The following is a 14,889-nucleotide window of genomic DNA, read 5'->3' as shown; positions in this document are numbered from 1 at the left end:
GCAAAACCCACCTTCTGGGCTCCAGCTAGCTGACTAAAAAGCACATATCAGCACAAGTTAGGATTAGACCAGCAACCTACTTAACAGAGTCAATCATTAAAAGACTGAACCACATCTGTCTGTTTTTAATGCATGGCTGCACTAACCCTGAGCAAAATGCAGTGCTTAAAAAAAACTATCTTCCAATACGAAAACTCCCAAGTCATTAAAACTTACGTACAGTTTTTGATTGCAAATATTTATTAATAGATATTATTGAAGAATCAGCTAATCAAAGAAAAAAATTAGAAGCACCCATCATTCTAAATTGCAACACAATATGCTATTTGATAATTTTCTAAAGATAATAATTAAAATGACAAAGTTCTGATACAAAAATGGAAACTGATTAAGAGATGGTGGTAAAGGCTGCTAAATCTGTGACACACACACACAAAAATTCTATCCATAAAAGCAAAAAGTGAAAATTCCTTTACGCTCATCTTTCAAGTCTCTCATGGTCTGGGATGACTTCTGGCACAGGAAAATGGATATACAGAGCTTCACTTAAAGCACATTTCCTTCCTTGATCTTTTACCATGAACAATTTTAGAAGGCATTAAACATTTTAGAACAGCCTATATAAACAGATTTCTGCTTATCCTATCATTGAAGTTAGTTCAACTGACTCCAGTAAGCCTGCTACGGAGAGTTAAAAAGGGATGGGGGAACCCACTCCAAAATACAGAATCCATGCCAGTCGCTAAATTCAAACTTGAACCAGTGCCAAAGAAGCACACTAAAGCAAAGAGGGAGAACAATAATTCTTGTATGGTTAACAATTTCAAAAGAAAGAAAAATGGAAACAGGAGTGCTCCATTTTCCACGACAAAAATCTTCTCCATCTATAGTAAGCTGCTAAACACAGTTGCTAAAATTGTGTCATAACTCAGAGAGATCAGAAACCAAGACAGCTAACATGATTTTAGCGTTCAATACCTTCTTATGGTGCACTCCAAAGCTGGAAACTTTCAACAATAAGTATTTTCAGACCTAATAAACTCTACCAACTGCTCGTTATACACCAACAATCAGCGGGGGGGGGGGGGGGGGGGGAAGTAAAAAAAGTTTGACTCATCCTTCCCCAAGATCTCTGAAGGTCTTAACTCACTGTGGATTCCATCCTGCCCCAACTTTACACTATGATATAAATCAAAAGATAAAAGACGTGAACTGCATCAAAAAAAATGACCCCATAAGCACAGGACAGTACTATCATGACTGTATTCCACGTTTGAAATCCTACACTCTCACCTTCTAAAACCAGGAAAAAAAATGCAAGGCAGCAGTACCTGTATTCACAGCCCCAGCCTCCGAAAACGCAGAGATCCATTCCCTCAACGCACTAGCATCTACTTTCATTCTCTCACCCCTTCAGTGTAGCAAGACAAATATGACCACTGATACTCAGAGTTCACAGTGTTTCCGGATATTGTATGATACAGGCCCAATAGCACTTCGTGTTATCTCCCCTAGAACTAATTTTATTTCTGAGTTTGTCCTATTGACAACTTCTCCTTTGCCCTCCAGCCAATATATAATCAACAGTCTTTTCCAGGGCTCTCCATCTCCCGATTCACAGCAGATGATCATGCATAAAGCACACCACTGAAGCCACTCAAGGGGCGAGGAGATGAGTAGGAAGAGAAAGAAGGTTTTAGACCCTGCCAGACAACTTTAGCATTCTCACTACATCAGTGCAGCTGCCTTACTTTGAAATTCCAACACATAGCTAGTTACACCAGTGTAATTATGTTACATTTCCTTGAAAAGGCAAGACTTGTCTTTAATAGTGCCTGCTAGCTGATTCATCTGAATTTTTTAATCTTTGCTCACAGGCTGAGAACTGTATGTTGCCCTTCAAGAGAGACTTCCTGCTTTAAACTCTGGAGAAGCAGCAGTTCTAAAAACAAGAAATCTTTAGCACAGTAACTGCAATCACCTTTCAGCTAACACTTGATCATCAAATTTATGAAATATATATTTATGATTTCCATTTTAATTCCGAGTTTGATCTCATTTCCATTTACTCAGAGAATACAAGCAACTTACCTACAGAAGCCCTTCTGGCTGCTCTTATCAGCTAAATCTGAGAGGCATCCATGCTTGCAAGAAATCTCAGCTCCCTGGTGTTTTTATCAATGCATGCTCTAAATGTCAATATACAAACATTTCTCTCCAGTTTCCACTGAACGCATTCACTACCCACGAGCAGTTGTCCACAGTCAATTACACTCACAGGACTTAAAAAAAATGCATATCACCATAACCAACAGTTGATCTGAAGCAACTGAGGTGATTCAAGTTACTGCATATGCAAGCAACTCACAGACATAAAAACCGAGCACAGGTCACTAGCAAAACATATCAGCAATCAGTGCATTAAATCAGCAAAGAAAATGATATTCGCTTTAAATTTATGAACTGCCTGCAGTAAGGCAATTTATCGACTGCAGAAGCCTGGGCAAAAAAATGAAATGGTACACATGTAATCTGACCAACTGCAACATGGAAACCACTTGGATATCAATAGAAGTGCTTTAATCTAAAGTAAACATCTCCACATAATAGAAAAGTGAGACAAGGGGTAAAATAGAGGATGGAAACCTTGAAGATGGAATTCATCTGCCACTGGGCACTTCTTCCTGCGACATTATCATGCAAGTGAATTGAGTCAACTGCCATTGAGAAACAGATCCTGGGGCCTCAGTGACAGCCAAAGTATTTGCCACCGACAAAGGCCTGCCCCACAGATTCGTTATTCCTGTGCCAGATTCATGCAGACTGACATCTATATCCACTGCGTACACAGCTGGAGAGGTGATATACAGACAAAGGGAGGATGCAGTACTCAAGGATTTGCAGAGCACACAACCACCTCCAAGAACGCTGCTCGCTTCAGCGTGACTAAGAAAATATTTCTTAAAATCCCACAGGAAACAAACTTCCCATCTTTGGGTCCCAGATACTTGAAAAGGCTTCTCATTTCCATAAAGCTTATCGCTATATTTTAAATTTACTACCAAAGTAAACTGATCCAGACAGGATTTTCAGAGAAAAATGAAGAAATTTCACACAAGGATTTAAATAAACGAAGTCCCTGAATAGGACAGTCCCTGTTTGAAGTGTCCAGAGTCCTCAAAACTCACTACAATTTTTTTCTTTAAACTTCACTTGTATGATGTTATTTTTTCCTTTTTACTTAGCTGTTGAAATGCTCTTTCTGGGCCAATTTCACTTTTAATTTCAGATATTTACTTTTAAAAAAAAGAAAAAGGAGAAGTACCAACATATTTTGATGGAGTAAAGTTCTGCAATTTTCTGAAGTAATTTACTGATTCAAGGACTCAACAGAACATTAATATTCCAGAAAGCACATTATAGATCTGAAGGAGCCATTTCCTCCGTGTATGACTAGCAACAGATGGAGCAACATTTTCAACACCCTACAAGCCACTGTGATGCTCTTGCCATCGCAGTATATAAGCAGGCTTGGTGAAACAGCCTCTCAGCAGTAACAGAACCACGATGATGGGGGGGAGGAAAAAAAAAAAGAAAGAAAGAAAAAAGGGAGTGGGGGAGGAAGGGATGGGAATTCCAGACAAAAGCATTTAGATTTGCAGATTGCCTGAAACTCAAACCTGTTGCTGCAAGGTTATTTCCTCTCTCCCCTTCCATCTAAGCTTAATTAACTGCTTCTGCTTTACGAGTGACCCAGAGACATGCTGAGAGAAACAGCCTCCTCCAAGGAGGCTGTCACCTGCCAGGTTACACTAGTGTAACTCACAACTGCACAGCACATTTCACACTGCCAGGAAAAAAGCATTTTTCTGGACTAACCCACAGTCTGGATTACTAAACCAAAACAAGGCCAGATTCTCTGAAGTGAGATTGAAAAGCATGGGTGAACAGGTGCAGCACTAGAAAACACAGCTAATGTCTCACTGCTGAGTGCAAAACCTGTTAAGTCTACTAAAAGGAAGAGGGAGAAGAGGTCAAGGTTTACTGTGCAATACATAGAGCTGAAGTTGCATTGGTTAACATCCAAAGTAAACAAAACGCCAGCATTTAAAGCTATCACTACATTCCTACAGCTCTTCGTATCAGAAGGAAAGAAAAAGCATTTTTTTTTTTTAGTACTATGAGTTTTTATTCTCACAATAATTTCCATAATGTGAATGGGTTGAATATTTTATATAATCATAGACATGACATATTTGAGCATAAAAATTGGACTTTCAATACCATTCAACAGGCTGCAGTGCTCAGCAAAATTATACATACAAACTGTTCAGTAAGTATTATTAAACTTGTACATAAAGGCACCTGCCACTGAAGCAGCTCGACTAGATACTGAAAAAAATTCTTTTGGCTCCTGTATCCACTTCTGAACTATTGCAAGATAACTTCTACTGCTGAAGTTCTGCAACACATGGTTAGAGAAGTCTGTGACAGAGGTATGAATTTAACCAGTGCACTACAGATCTTGACACATCCTTACAGCATGCATTGATAAAACAAAGAATATCCCACAACAACTGCAAACGTCTCTCTCTGCAGTATCCCCATACCACCTTAATCAGCCAAAATGATTGAACTTGTTGGTTAGCTAAGATCTGATCTTCGCCCACATGAACCACTTCCGCTGCTGAAACCACACGGCCTGCACAGGGCAAACCACAACCTATCATTTTGTCTCTCTCAGACTGCAAGAACAAATTGCCAACTTAAGAGCTGAAGTTCATCCTCACGAGATCTCTAAGCTATCTCAACATTTTTATTCTTGCCCAAGCAGTATGTCAGATCTCCATCTGTCTCCCTGCTTCTCTATCTTCCCTCAGAATGGATGGACAATCTCTTCTCCCCAACCACACACATTTAGGGAGTAATATAAATTCATTCTCTCATCTTCATGGATCCCCATGACTATGTTTCACAAAGTTATTAAGATGCTGTCCATATAGTTCAGGTTAGATAGTTATACAGTCTGCTGCAGAGGGAAAACAAAACAAAACAAAAAATCCTTCTAAATCCTAAAAATGATCCGATAAGAACAGTTTACTTTTGGCTGAAGTCATTGCCTAATTTGGGATACTGCATAGTAAAAATTTTTTGAGAGAGTGGAAAAAGCTATCCTATCTACACAGATCAGAAAAAAAACATTATTTTGCTACCTGAAAGTACCAACTTTGAAAACCACTTAACAAAAGAACAGTTACCTTCATTGTGGACCAAACGCTGTCACACGGGAATGCTGTCATTCAGACAGGAGCAAAGTTTTAGAAGGCATTACAATTACTGAAAGATTTTTCTGGTCCTGAACAGTACCCACATAGCCTCATCAAGGGAAAGACAGCTACTAAAGATGCGCATCTTTGGTCCTCTGTAGGACTACTCAGCAGTGCTCTGGTCCTGGCATGGTCCATCAAGGTCTCTTGCCTTATATTAGTGAGTCCTTTTATAGCTGATAGGTGCCTTTAGAATGCACTGGCAGACAGGAAACCTCTCTCATATTTGGCAATTGCCACCAGATCTCCCATTTCTCTCCTGCTCATTCATTTCCTATTGACTTTATTCTATCTCACACTGCAGCTTTTTTATTTGTCCCCCTCCCTTTATCCTCCCCTCCCCGCCTTGGCCATTAGAGTTTCCCTCCCTCAATTCTCCCCTTTAACCTTTCTCCAATACTTTTCTGGTGGTTCTGATCTAATTCCCTACTCATCCGAATGTTGTTTTGCAGCCAGGCACAGCAGAGGTATCCAACGGTGCCTCTGTCCACAGGAGTTCTAAGAGGAGATGCCTCATCTGATGTGCTGCCAATAAGCTACAATAAGAGCCACTATCGTAACAGAGTCAGATGACTTTCAAGAAGCCATCAGATACCTTCAGGTAGACCTGCAAGTTGAAGCCTGTATGTTTATGGGAGTGGTGGACTCTAAATCCCATGCCTGTCTTGGATCAGCCGAGTGCTTTACTAAATAAAGATGGACCTTTTCCTCCAGACTAGGAAACGCTGTCTCAGGTCAATTCAGGTCCCACCTAAGCCTTCCAAACCTCTTCCAGAACTACAGTTCATTCAGGACTGCAGAAAAGCATATCTAACCCTCCACAGGTTACTGCCTCACACTGGAAAGCCACCTAAGCACTCAGTAAAATGACTGCCTGTGATAACACAAACCAGTACTCACAGTCTACAAATAAATTCAAAATCAGCTTCTCACAATGGCTTGAATTAGCTGCACTGCTACTCGATTTCAAGCAAGAACAGTGCTTAGATAAAAAAAATCAAAAATAAAAAAACATAGACTTTCACCAATTTAAGACCTCTAATATACATTTCAAGAGCTCAGGAACAGACGAAAACCACTTTTGAGTCTTGCCCGCGTGCAAACCACATGTGTTATGCCAACAGAGCAACCAAGAACTTCCATAATCATACAGTCTCCCCTCAGTTTCTAGCATCAGTGCTGTGACTTCCTTATAACCACCATGACATGCTCTTTTGGTTAACTCATGCAGTACAGTTCAGGTCATCTTCTACATCAATTTGTTCTCTCATTGTAAAAGTTTTAATTTTTATGAGCCCCTTAAATGAACTGAAACCCAAGAGCCTCATCTAAGACAGTATGTACTAGTAGCAGGCTAGGGTCCTGCAAGGGACACTGCATACCTTCAGTGGGACATCTGACAGCATCCAAGTAACTAATATGATAATGACCCAAACAGATTAGAACCAAATTATTTTAAGTACAGGAGTTCCCTTACTAAGCTTAAGGTCTTTTCCATTGCAGGTATTCAGCCCCAAGAATGACACCATTCATTTGCTTTTTCAGTGACAGCCTGATTTAGAGAAGTATGTTACCAATTGACATCACAGAGACCAGAAGTCCCAGCGTTGTCAAAACAAAGCTTAAAATAGCTCAGTAGATAACTTTTAAGAGTGTGCCAACTAATGTAAACAGACGTTACTTACTTACCATCAGACTTGGCTAAACAGTGTAACTATTCAAGAAAGGGTTCCTGCCCAAGTTGGTCTTGTAAGTCAAATAGACAAAACACAGAAAACAGTCTAGAAAAGGATGCAGAGTAATAACAAAGCATAAATGATATTTAGCATACGTTTTGTGAATGCCAGAGTCTGAACACTGTTTGTTTTATTTTTACTATTTATAAATATGCTTACATTTAAACATAAAATAAAGACACTGCTTTTTCCTGTCATTTAAAAATGTATTTATTTTTAAATGTTTTCATATTTTATTTTAAAATATGAGTAAATTCTGTTTCTTCCTACTTTTTCTAAACACGTTTTTCCTATTTTGTACTTCTTGGTATCCTGTCTTGTACTTTACTCCCCTGAAAGTTTTTAATCATACGTTACAGGTTTTATATTCCTTTTCATTTTACTAATCACTCTGACACAACTTCCCCATTCCCATTTTGAGCCCCTTCTTATATTGAGACATTATCCACGTCCAGGCTCCTGACTCTTGCTTTAGTCAAGCTGAGGCTTGAATTAACATTTATACCCTTTAAACCTAGTAATTATTCAGAACAGGGTCACAAAATACAATGTAACATAGTATCTCCTACCAGAAAGCATGTATTCAAATATCAGGAATAGGGCAAAAGGAAGAATACTCAGGCATAGGAATAACTATGGAGTCTTAGAAATGCTCAGAAGAGCCTCTACAAGAAGCATTTGCATTAGCAACTCAGAGGGCCCACTCTAGAAGCTCAAGGGTAATACAAATGGGATGCATTAATAAGTCTCTTATTGATAATCTTCAGAGAGGAAGACAAGTATTAAATTAATAGCCCTACAGGATAAAGCCCTGAAAGCGAGAGCCGAAGCTTATCTTTCAGGCAGCACTGCTAACATACTTCCCTGTGACCCAGAAGGACCATCCAGAGGTGTAAGCAGAGAAATCAGTCTCCAGACTATTCCTCTTTGGGACACTTTTTACAGCTTAGGCCAAATAATGCTACCCAGGACTCTGGTGTTGGGGGAAACCCATGTCAAAGCCATGTTTGTACAAGAGCAGAAGGCACTGAAGCTCCTCACTAGGCAAAATTCACATCTGAGGCACAAATTCACTAGTAGACCCCACTTTTGAAATAAATCAAGAGATTTTAGCATATAGTCATGAAATATATGACATAATTGGTACAGATTTCTGCAGCACTTTCCCTAAGCAAATACATGAATACTCTCACTCTTCTACATCACCTTCTGATGAATTATCAAATGGTAGGCCTAAATTGTTACTTTTATAAGATGATATATAGTAGCTCAGAGCATAAACAGAAGACTGCCTAGATTTCCAGTAGGAAGACTGTAGTCAGTGCCCTCACTCTCAAGGACCAAATCCTTCTCCCGAATGGGTTACGCTCATCAGTACAGAAATTAGCTGAACAAAGAATGGTCTAAGATCATGAATGATCATCCATGAAGTTCAAGGACCTCAGTAACTTCTACTCCAAGAGTAAGATACACATCTTTTACAAGGCCATTTCTAAATAGGACAGCAGCAGACATTAATAAATCAAGTTATCTTAAAGCACTGCAACATGTAAACAATTCTCTCCAAGATGAGGAGTAAAAGAAAGAATAGTGAGTCCCTGCATCAGAGTTGTTAGTTGTGTCAAGGCACTGCTAGTGTTCAGATACGATGGTGACAAGTCACAGATTTTCTATTGGACTAGCTATTTTAGGCTGGAAAAGTCAGCGCTCCCTCCATCTTGCAGCAGAGTTTGCATGTTTCACATTTACCCAGGCCTCCACGGATATGGCTTTGACAAGAACGGTATCCGAGGAGCTCACGTTATCACCAGACTATTTCGCTCGGCTTTGCATGCAAACCCTCATACCTGCTAGGTTTTTCATAACTATCTCTGGCAAGTTCTTGACTGCTAAATGTATCATAGCCTAATTCCTGTGGACCTGAGCAAGATTTTAAAAAGCCTGAAAGTGAAAAAGTCTACAACCTTGTACCATTCCTGAACTAGCCCTTTTTCCCCTCAGAAACACTAATAAATGCCATAATCAGAGTTGTGTGCACAGATAGGATTATACAACTGGGCTACCAGATGAAATATCATTCCTGCCTCCACCCAAATAATCATGACGCCCACAGCTCTATTCAAAACTAGAAAATCAAGCTCACTTCAACTTCTGTCTCTAGCAAAAACCTGAATAAACCATGCAACGTGAACTGGTGGCATTTGCCTCTTTCCTAGCCAAGAGTAAACATCACAGATGATGTTCTCTTTTGACAACTTCAGTATAGGTAAATCACAGAATGAGTTTACACACATACTATGTCAACTTCCAATTTCCAGACCCAGTGACGGTACAACAATGGAAAGCAAAAGCAAACTTGCCGTGATGCCTGTATCGTAATTACTCATTTTATCACTAGAAAGAGACTTTCCAGTGCAGTGTATGTTCAATAAATATTTTATCTTATGAATTTCATGAATTAAATACATGCACCACTCGCAAGGTAATCACATCTAATTATTCAGCAAGGCTAAGGAATGACTTCCTATGAAGCTTTTACACTTACCTTATAGAAAAATAACAGCTTTTTCCCCACCCTCTAGTTAAAGAAGAAGTCCCAATTATCATGGGGACTTATAAACAGCCAAAGACAGTGAAAGTGGATCTAAGCATATTAGAAACAATTAGGTTCTATTTTAGTACCAAGTGAGGAGCAAATCAGCAATTAAAAGCCTCTCAAGGGTAATTATGTGTAAATTCTACTGCTCCTATTTTCCAATCATAGCAACAGAAACAACACCACTGTTATAAATAAAATGCATTTGACAACAACTGCATAGGAAGAGTAATCAGTGCCTCAATGAGCTATTCCAAAAGAAGCAAGAGCATCCATACTTTTATAGTGCTTTAATAATCAGAAACACAAACTAGATTCCATAACCGTGCAATTGCTTAACTCTACAGTGTGTCTGGAATTGCTGCAGGAAGAAAAATATATTTAACTACGAGAAAAAAAAAACAACTGCATTCAAAAATTTCTTCAGTGTCATAACAGGATACAGCAATGTTCTGATGATCTTTTAGTGGCCAACCGGATCCTGCAAACGGCTGAATTTCAATGCAGCCCCAGCATGTCTCTGAAAAGAATAAAACCCTTATCTTGCTCAGCCATGTGTCGCCTGCCACAAACTGCAAAACAGAGCAACGCCCAAAGCCAGACAGCCCGCCTGAGCGTGTCTGGGACAGAAGACCTGTGAAGCGAGTGAATGTGGACACATTCGCACATGATTCTATAGGAATAACAGGGAAAACACCTCCTCTAATGTACTTGCCCTACTCAGCCATCCACTGCGCAGAATAAGGCCCTCAAGTTAGTCTTTGATGACCTCTGTAATCCAATCCCTCCTCCAAAATCTCAACACCTGACACACAGCCCAAAGCAGCATCCAGCAACAAAAATCCAACCTACCACTAATAATTAGATAGGAATTTGAGGAAGAAAAAAAATAGAAATTCTCATGCAAAAACAGTATGCTAGATCTCACTTAAATCTAGAGTTGGGTGTAGAGAAGCAGGCACCTTGTCTTTTACCCAACCTATTTCAGATACCTGCTTTAAGCTGAGAACTTGTCCTCAAGGTATGCCTATTTTCTTCCACTATGAAGGCAATCTAGACAAACAGTACTCATACAGATGTCTATCCCGAAGACTTAAGTTATACAAGACAAATGCCACCTTATGAGACCTAAATAAATACAGGATAGTTGCAAGAGGATTAAATTAAGAGGGTATAAATATTTACAAATATAAACTGGCAGAGTAATAAGGTTGAAAATGAATTGTTTGATACAGTCCAATGGGCAACAGGATTATGAAAAGAAGAAGCTGACACAGTAAAAGAACATCCTGAAAGAAAGAGGGGGGAGTAAATGTCACGCCTAGAGTTCTGAACTGCTCATGCCATCAAAAGTCACACAGGACATGGCTATCCTGAACTATTTTTTACTTTGTGCATGTACTTCTAAATCTCGAGGACTATTTTACAAAAGTAGAACTCTTTGCAAAACTCTCCAAAAGCTGGGTAGCCTGCCAGGCACGGCATACATCAGATACTTCCATCTTCTTTTCTGAATAACTTTGCTGAGGAGTCATCGTACTCTCAGAAGTCTCAGCCCCTTTTAGTCATTTTGTTTAATACGTGGTATTCCCTCATTCCCCAGGGCACTCACTTTCTAAGGTTCGTAAGACTTTGAAGGAAAAAGATGTTAGAAACTATATTGCCTTGCCAATCAGTTGTTAGATGAGATATCAAAATCTAACTGATACACAAAGATCCCAAAAAAGCATCAGATGTTAATTGGCTTGACCGTATTTCAGCACAGTCTCAGATAATAAAATCTGTTGAACTTTATTGGGGGGGGGGGGAACTATGAGAAATAAAAAGTGATCTTAAGGAAAAATAATTTATCATATTGGCTATAAGGCAGCACTAAAAGTGGCGACTCATACATCCCTCCTAATTTACAAATACTTAAATATCATAAACAACACAACAATAATGTAAAAGACAAAACACGTAAAAGATCCAACAAATGCAGTCTGGACAAGAGGAATGTCAAACAGCTATCAAAACACATGGTGTGATAGCCATCTGAAGCTAAAGGGATATAAAAAAATATTTGCTGTCTATAACAGGGATTTAAGCAGATATACATGTGTAAAATGCAAATATGTAAAGCTAATATGGAGAAAAATGGAGGCCCATGCTGCCTTATTCATGATATTAGGCACAAGCTGTTTTTGACTCTGTTTGTATGGCAGTTCCCAACTCAATCACACCAATGAAGGTCACTGATAAATAAAGAGAGAATTAAACATGCAATATGATTTGTAGCATGTAGATCTAATGACACTACAAGCAGAGTTTTATTGCACCTGCTTTCTATTCCAAGTTTAGGAATTGGATCTAAAGAGACAATATAGAAGTTTCTTGGGCATTCTGGGAAAGTAAGCTTTTCATGAATACACTGCTAAGACAACAGTGACAAAAAACACCCACACTTCTATCGAGATGCCGCATAATGTCGCAGATAAAATGAATGAGTGGCCTTCTTCCAGACTCTCGTAAGCAGATGTCATGAGAACACATACACCATCACATTTGGCACTTTGTTGAAAATCTCAGTCAAGAAATGAAAGGGCCACGAAGACCGAACTACCTTCTTGCCGTTAGAGCTGGGGGTCTCTCAGGTCAGAGACGAAGCAAAGTGACAAGACCTGACTTCCCTCCATCTCCCTAACCGTCATACAACTCTGACATGAGAAAGCTCTGATTGCTAAGGCTGAGGACAAAGCTACTTTCCCTGACATTTAAAGTCTTCTGAATCAAAATCTTAATGAAACACCAAAAAGAAAGATGTATTTGACATGACTGAAAGCAACAGGAAATGGAGACATGTTTTGTCTCCACTAGGTTTTCAATTTGGCCATTCCAATGCAATAACGGAAAGTATTTCATTTTTATTAACAAACAAATTCCTTATCCTCATGCTTTTCTTTCCCATGCCTCTCCCCAACTGCTTCTTGGTGTAAAAACCCTGTTTCTTTTGACGTATTGCAAGCTGCCTTAAGCCCCCCAGTCTTAAGTACATGACAGAATTCTCACAAGGTCACTGAAACATCACCTTATTTTACTGTCACTATCTCGTACGGTACAGAAGAAAAATGTCCTGGAACTCAAGAACATCTGATAGTATTCACACACACGCATGCAAAAGACAAATAAGTTGGCATTTTCTTCTGTCACGTACTCTGCTAGTACAAAGAAACATTGCACAATTCGTTTCAAAGCCCTAGTACTCTAAGAATAGTACAATCAAGAACACAGAATAGACACGATACTTCCACTAGAACCATTTCACATTGCTCAAGTACTGTCTATTAATACCCACAGGGTTACGAAAAAGCCTCACTGTTAATGAGAATTAAACTTGGTCTCTCTTCTGCCCACATGTTCAACCTAAAAGGCTCTCTGGCACCCAAAAGCACCATCTTTCTCTCTCAATCCTGGTGTACCTCCTGCATCAGAATTGCCTGCATTGGACATCTAAGGCCTAAGCAGGCCTTTATCTCATACACCTTCACACTAGTACTACCAAATATGCAGGATAAAGGAAAAGTCCTTTTGCTTAAAAAGGATCAAGCAGTATCTCTTCTGCTAACTGGAAAGAATAAAATTAGATAGGCACTTCATTTCTATCTCAAAAACATGTTTTCTACTTGACACTTTTTTTTTTTACAATAGGTAAAAGAAAAAAAAATCACCTGCTTCTGAAGCATCCCAGTACAAGTGAGAAAATCCCTGACTACCAATGAAATGCACATGGCAGCACCTGCAGAGAGGCCCAGAGGCCTGAGCAGGTATCCAAAGCAAGTAGTAGATTACTGCTAAGGTACTGTAGACACTAGTAAACATTCCTGCTCATCAAGTATCCCTCCTGCCCTCACCTGAAGTGACCTCTCTTAGAAAGGCTACAATGCATTGACCTAAAGAAAAGCAAGTATATCCTTCACTAACATTTTGAGTTCAAGACTCAAACTGTCCCCTCAACTCTGTCACTTTTCCAGCTTTCATTTCACATATAAATAGTTCCCTGTGTTTTTCCAGTCAGGATGAATCTGCCCTGCAACCTGAACTATGGAGTCTCTAGTTCTTATAGTCAGCAGGCTGGAAGGCTTGGAAGCACTTTGACTTGAAATACTTCAGTTACAAAGTTAACCCGGTTGCCTTGACAGGCAGCTACCCCCAGTAGGTACAAGATGCCCAGAAACTCAATTTAATCACACTTCCCTGATCTCTGATGAGAGATCTTTAACACTGTCACTGAAGCCAGAACGCAAAGCACATGAGCTCTAAGCAGCACCCAAACTCTGTAAAATTTTTTCATACTCACCTGTCCGTGATTGTGGACTGTGTGCCACTCATTGGAGCCTTTGGCAAGAAGTCGTATTATCCAAACTGCATTTTATTACTATTGCAGGAATATTAATGAGGCTTTGCACCCCACATGCACTGAGGTTGAGGATCCAGCCTTGCTCCAGAAGAGGCATGCACAGAGGAGAATTTCAGTTCAAGGGTAAGGGGAAAAAAAAGAAAGAAAAAAGAAAAAAAACAACTCCAAAACTCTTCTTGCAGTCACCCAGGATATCCACACCACGGAAGGGGAGAGGGATGTTTAACAAAAACTCCAGCAAAAAAACAAGGTGCTCCCCGAGAGCCCCCCCGACCCCAAGGAAAAGGGGGGAAAATAACGTGCACCGGGCAGTAAAGTCTTCAAAAGCAGTAAATCCTCAGACGGTCCGGAGTTGCAAAGAGGGTGCGCAGAGGGCGGGGGGGGCGGGGGGGGATCCTGCCTTCGGCAAAGCGGCAGGCCAGAAGGGAAAACTCCGGCGACGGCAGCCGGGGCTGCGGGGACACCCCGCGCCCCCTCTCTCCGCGGCGGCGGCAGCGGGCCGCCCGGGCGCCGCCGCCGCTGCTCACGGCCCCTGGGCGGCGGGCGGCGGGCGACGCGCCCCGCCGGCTGCCGCTGTCCTGGGGGCCGCCGCGCCGCGGCCCATGTCCCGCCGCCGGCGCGCCGCGGCCCCCCGGCGGGCCGCGGGTAGGGGGGGGGGGTCTGTGGGGGGGGGGGGGTCGGGCAGGGCCGCCGCCGCCGCCTCTAGGCCCGCGGCTGCATGCCCGGCCGCGCCGCCTGGCCCGCTTCAGCCCGAGCTACCGCGGGGCGCGGCCCGGCGCGGCCTCGCCGGTGGGCGCCGCTCGGCCGCCGCGGCCGGGGGGTTTCCGGCCTGCG

The 14,889-nt window shown here is 41.1% G+C and overlaps 1 protein-coding gene across 3 annotated transcripts in view; it reads right to left on the bottom strand.

Moving 5' to 3' along the window:
• The window catches only part of ARHGEF12 (Rho guanine nucleotide exchange factor 12), a 78,226-nt gene extending 63,666 nt beyond the window's left edge, over positions 1-14,560 (bottom strand). For all 3 annotated transcript variants that reach the window (XM_062594378.1, XM_062594380.1, XM_062594379.1), the window contains exon 1: positions 13,996-14,560. In XM_062594378.1, coding sequence (XP_062450362.1) covers positions 13,996-14,027 — 32 coding nt within the window. In that variant the 5' untranslated portion in view covers positions 14,028-14,560. The remainder of the gene's footprint in view (positions 1-13,995) is intronic.
• Between the last annotated feature and the right edge of the window lie 329 nt (positions 14,561-14,889).

This window comes from Rhea pennata, chromosome 24 (genome assembly GCF_028389875.1).
Source record: "Rhea pennata isolate bPtePen1 chromosome 24, bPtePen1.pri, whole genome shotgun sequence".
Classification (NCBI taxonomy): domain Eukaryota; kingdom Metazoa; phylum Chordata; class Aves; order Rheiformes; family Rheidae; genus Rhea; species Rhea pennata.
The sequence above is the reverse complement of the archived record's forward strand: the minus strand, read 5'-3'. Positions and strand labels throughout refer to the sequence as shown.